Source organism: Pinus tabuliformis, chromosome 8 (assembly GCF_031772625.1).
Source record: "Pinus tabuliformis cultivar Carrire ecotype Pingquan chromosome 8, CPIR1, whole genome shotgun sequence".
NCBI classification, from domain to species: Eukaryota; Viridiplantae; Streptophyta; class Pinopsida; order Pinales; family Pinaceae; genus Pinus; species Pinus tabuliformis.
Window position 1 is genome coordinate 1,249,311,647 of NC_142294.1, and position 5,926 is coordinate 1,249,317,572.

At 34.1% G+C, this 5,926-nt stretch overlaps 1 protein-coding gene across 1 annotated transcript; it reads left to right on the top strand.

Moving 5' to 3' along the window:
• Positions 1-293: 293 nt before the first annotated feature.
• Positions 294-1,412, top strand: LOC149239907 (uncharacterized). The gene has a single exon (XM_089370002.1). The coding sequence runs from the start codon at positions 294-296 to the stop codon at positions 1,410-1,412; it is 1,119 nt and encodes a 372-aa protein (XP_089226128.1).
• Positions 1,413-5,926: the final 4,514 nt, after the last annotated feature.

Consider the following 5,926-nt stretch of genomic DNA (forward strand, 5'->3'; position numbering starts at 1 on the left):
GGGGCTCATCTGTTTGGAAGGCCTTGATTGACTCCCTCCCTCTCATTCGGGACAACTTGGCATGGCGAATCAATGATGGAATGACAGGCAGGATTGGCCTGGACCCTTGGAGCAACATTGGAGGCAGACATATATTAAACTAGGAGATTATAGATTATTTACAAGGCCGGGGGATACTACATTTTGCACAGATCGCTGATCCACTTCACACTGATATTTTTTCACAGGCGTGGAAAACTGCCCACTCTTTGGATCTACCTAACCAATGGCACCAGGAATGGGATCAATACATCATGGCACTATCTGAATCCCATATTCGTATTAAGCAAGGGCCTGATGAATTGATCTGGTGCCCAGCCGACCATGGTACATATGTCCCAAAACAAGGCTACTGTGCCCTCATTGCTCACAGATCTCCGGATCAGGTTCACCCTTGGTGGCACTCCATTTGGAAGTTAAGGGCCACTCCTCGATCTAAGCTTTTCTTCTGGTGTGCGCTTCATGGTATCGTTCCTAGCGGTGAACAGTTAACCCGCAGAGCCATCCAGGGACCCTCATGGTGCATATTCTGCAAAAATGCATCTGAATACACAGACCACATATTCTTGTTTTGCCCGACGTTTCAAAGCATTTGGAGGAATATCTGTCAACAGTTGGGAATTACGGGAGATTGGAGCAGCGCTGGCCTTCAGGAGGCTTGGTGCTCATGGGCCTGTAGCCACCCGGAATCCAAACTATTAAACCTCCCCCCTGTGGCCATTTGGTATGCATGGCTTGCTCGAAACAGAGCCATTTTCGATGATAAACCTTTCTCGGGAAGCCACATTGAAATAGCAGTCATAGCAGCATACCAGGAACTCCCAGAACCGACCCCAACCAGATCCCGTGTTATTCAGCCTATGCCTGAGATTGACAGATCAATCCCTTGGGCTTTTTTCGATGGTGCATCGAATCAAACAGGGTGTGGCGGTGGATTTGTCTTGCACATTAACGGAAATCATAGATATCTAGCAAAATTGGGTTTTGGTTTTGGAACGAACAATTTTGCTGAGCTCTCTGCATTATATAATCTACTTCATTTTGCTTTATCTCATCATATTACACAGCTCAACATATTCGGGGACTCAATGGTGGTTGTAAATTGGATTAATAATGTGACAAATTGCCATGTACACATGCTCAGCAATTTATTTCAAAATACTCTTACTCTCAAAGCAGCATTTGAACATTTTACATGTGTGCATATTTACAGAGAACACAATAGCGAGGCTGACAAACTATCCAAAGAGGCCTCGTCACTTCCCCGAGGCAATGGACAAATAGTGGAGCAGAATGGGTCGGAGGAACATCAGTTTTACCACCGGCCATATATAGATCAGAGGATGCAGCGGGACAACAGTCCCAACAGCTAAATAGTGAACAGAGAACAATATGAACTGCTGATATATTTATGAACAGAAACTTTTTGTAATAGTAAATAGGCTGTAAAGCACAGATCATGGATGTAACTATAATTTTTGTTATGACTCTGAGAACTACCTGAAAAGGTGAATTTTGTATGAACTATGACAGTAATGCCGCGGCATCTGCTTATGTAATTTTCAAAATATTAATGAAAGTTACTGATTTTCCCAGGGGAAAAAAATAAAACGAGATTTATTCTTCTTAGCTTTTCCTAAAAGGTTTCTGATCTTGTTTCAAAGGGATAGTGTGTTGTATAATATTGGTATCATAGAATTTTAAGTCTTTGTAACTCCAGCCAAAAATATCCTGGAATTCTTTCAACAATTCAATATATTTCAAGTTTTCCTCAGGGGGTAATAATTTAGACAATTTTATTAGCTTAGGATTGTCTTGAGTTCCTATGTTGTATTCTTCAATGTTTGCTTTCAAAGGCTCCATCTTAGGCTTTTTAGGAATATCATTAGAGTCAAATAAGTCCTCCAAAGGAGTTAATCCCTTGGGTAATTGATTATCTTTGAGATTTATGAGTTCAGTTTCATCATCCATTATTTCATCAATATCCATTTGTTTTAAGTCCTGAATATCTGTTTTCATGAATTTAGTAGGGTGAAGCATGTTTATTGAATTTTCTTCCAATTTGTTAATGTCTAACTCATTAGTGTGATCAAAATCTGAGACCATATCTACATCTATGTTAATGCTAGCAAATTCTTCATCTAATGTCAGAGAGTGATTAATCTGCTTATTGTTTTCAAAACTTGCCAGTTCTTAAGATTATCAGGTATAGCTGGCCTATGCCTAACCTCAACAATATACTCGTGATTGGGCTGAAAAGGAAATTTGTAGGTTCTGGCAAACATAGGTAGGCTATGATCTTGCATGTTATGTTTTCTAGGGATGGTTGCAAGCTTGGATTCTAAAAAACTTTAAGGATTTATACAACTGTACCTTTGTAAAGTCCTAATCTAGGGTCTCTGGTTATGTAAACTCCTTTAATTTGTTTAACTATTAGTTCAGAATCTCCCATGATTGATACCCTTATAGCTCCTAATATTTTAACTAGCTTGAGGCCTAGCAAGAGTGCTTCATATTCTGCCATATTGTTTGTACATTTGAAATTTAATCTATAGGCATGTCCCTTTGCATGATCATTTTCTTGGTTATGTATCCATACTCCTACTTCTGCACCTAATTTGTTTACTGACCCATCAAACTCTAAATGCCATAAGATTTGATGTTCATAGTTTTCATCCGGGGTAGTGGAATCTTTCTTAGCTAAGGCATTTGGGTTTTCTTTGTCATCTGATATCTCTTGGATTTGGATAGTTGACTTTTATTTTATAATTTCTTTTGGTTCTGCTGCTATATCATTTGGAGTATATTCTGGATTAGTTTTTGCATTATAGAGAATAAAAGAATCCATATTAGAATGCACTGAGTAAATAGGAAAGTTTTGAGGTCTCTCCGGACTACTCACTACATACTTCATTAAAGTTTCTCTATATAGCTTCTTTGGTTGTCCAAAAACAGATATGGTAGCGTATGACATGTCTAATTGTAGGGACCCCTAAAGTTTGGCACCACATGATCTGGACAACAACATACATACTTGGGTGGAATGTCTGTTACCACTATGTCCATGAGTATTGTTTTGGTAGGGTACTAAACCAAAGAGACACATAAATCCTTTATAAGTCCTAAACACCTAACTTGACTGGAACCAAAGGAAAATAAATCCCTATAGGGTCTAGTAATGTCTAATTTGAGCTTCTCCATAACAAACTTGGGCATGAGATTGTGCGAGGCACCAAACATGGCATTATGCAAAATTTTGTCATGGATATTGAGACTGACATAGAAGGGAGGTATCCCACCTTCCATTGGTTTCCAATTTACTTCAGGGCCAAAAATTAACTCAGGCTGGTCATCAAAGAGATTTACAGAGTCTTCATTTTCTGTGACTTTTAATGATTTGTTTATCTGAGATCTGTAAGCATAATGTTTTGCCAGTTCTGTCAAAGGAACTGAAATTTTAAGCTTGGCAACCTCTACTCCAAACAATGTAAACTTTGAAATGAGAACTCATACTGTTACCCATTCTATAGAGATAGCAAAAAAGTGACCTGATTTTGAAAAGGGGTGATGCAGAACACACATGTGTTTTTTAGAGCATAGTTTTGGCACTATAATTTTTTTTATGTACATTGTGTTTTAGAATGGTAGTGTTTCTTATGCTGATTTAAAAACTTGGTAACTCTACACAAAGCCTTTTTCTTTAAATGCTTTTTTTTTTATTTTCTAATATATAAAATGTGAAACATTATTTTTCAAATTTAAAAATTTTTGAAGTGGTCTTTTTCTTCATATTTTCTTGTTTTTATTTTAATTTATTTTTTTTTGTAGCGAGGTTTTTATTGTTTTGCATATTTAAACAAGAAGGTCGATATTTTGAATTTTCAATATTCTACATATTTATACATTGCTAATTAATTTTTCAATCCACAAGAAATAATTCTTTCTAAAAACAATATTTTTTAACAATGGACATAAAAATAGCCGTTTTTAACATAAATATAACTAAAAAACTACACGTTTTGATAATTTTTGCTACAATTGACATGTGAAAATCACAATTTTTATATGAAAATTTTAACTAAAAATACTTAAATAATAGTTTTTTTTTTATGAATTTCATGTCAAAAAAATAATAATAATCACTTTTTTTTCAAAAAATAATGTTTAACTTAAAAATTAATGCAAAAATCACATATTACAAATATTGAACACATAACAACCTTAATTGAGTGTATATTCTTCTCATAAAATGTCAAAGTCAAAACATTACAAGTATAAATACTTAATGGTTACAAAAAATGAGCTTGATTTCCAAGTATAACTTAAACTTAATCAACAATGTCACGTAATCCAAACTCTTCGTCCTCTAGAGTTTCATCATTGTCTTCTTCCACAATATTTTTTGCTTCCTTTTGCTCATTTTCATCTTCTAATGGATCTTTGATGTCTACGAATCTCCTAATGTATGTCTTTCCAAACATCCCATCTAATGGTGGTTTGGGTTCCTTTGCCTTTCTTGCCTCAAGTAATTCACTAAAGTCTCGATTCTTCAACCTAATTTCTTGCATTGTATGTGGAAGAAATTGAAGAGAATTAATTCTTTGCTAATTGAAATTGCATTGTAATGGATCTTTTTCAATTGCAATGCAATTTCTTCCTTTTTGCAGGTAGTGTGCTTGTACCTAATTATCAAGCACAAAATAAATAATGAATTAAATTAGTACAATGGCATAATAATTAAAAAATAACATATTGAAATTCAATTCCATATAATAAAACTTACCTTAGCCAGAAAATAAATCCATAACCCAATCTCCTTCATTTGAACATATGTCTATAGGATAGTTAATCAATAATTGAGGTTTTTGATAAATGTTAACTGTCTCTCCTTTTGCTTCTTTGTCTTTCTCACAACAACATCATAAGTCAGTATTTGGCTATGACTCTTTCCATCTACCCGATTAAAAATCATAGACATATAGCTATCATCTTTTGCCCAACTATCAATATGAATGAACTCACAATCTTTTATAAATAGTTGATCTTCATGGTTAAGAAGATTTGACTTTTGCCTATAACATGAAATAGTAAAAGTTAAATCAAATTGTACATAAATGAATTTTTTAACATTAATCAAATATACATTTTAAACGTCTTACCATGTAAGCTGCATCCTTGAATTTATTTTCCCCTTCAAGCTTGACAATATCATTGCCAATTGTGTGTCTAAATGAAATGCTACAAATCTCCATAATGGTGATGACATGACTTTTACAAATCTGGCAACCACTTTACTAAGAGCTTGATAAGTATAAGGGTTACTATCATAGTCAATGTTTGGAATATTGAAACCATGGGCAATATCTACAATAACTAGGGCATAATCTCTTTTAGGTATGAGTTTAGCAATGTCTTCACAGTCACCTTGTATTAGTTGATATTAAATAGTGTTTAGCCCATTCCAAATGAAATGAGTAAGAGTTGGATCAAGTTCAACATTATTAATACGTTGCTTCCTCAGTATTTCGATCTTTATTTTTTCAATAAAGGTTCCGAAGCTATCTGGCACTCCATTATCATCCTTCTTCATATTTTATAAAATAAACAACTATATGTGTAAGTGATAAATTAAAAATAGTACACAGATGAATAAAAATGAATGTGTAAATCAAGATATCTTTTTAAATGCAAGATAAAAAGCTTTCAATGTTGATGTAGAACTTGAATTTCGATAGTTGCGTACAACATCATCCCAACTACCTTCATTCAATAATTTAACCATTTGTTCTTGAATTTTTTTGTAAACTTTGTGACTGCATAGATAAAATAACAAAAATTTAATATAATGATATGTATAACAAATACTACCAACAACAACATGTTTTAT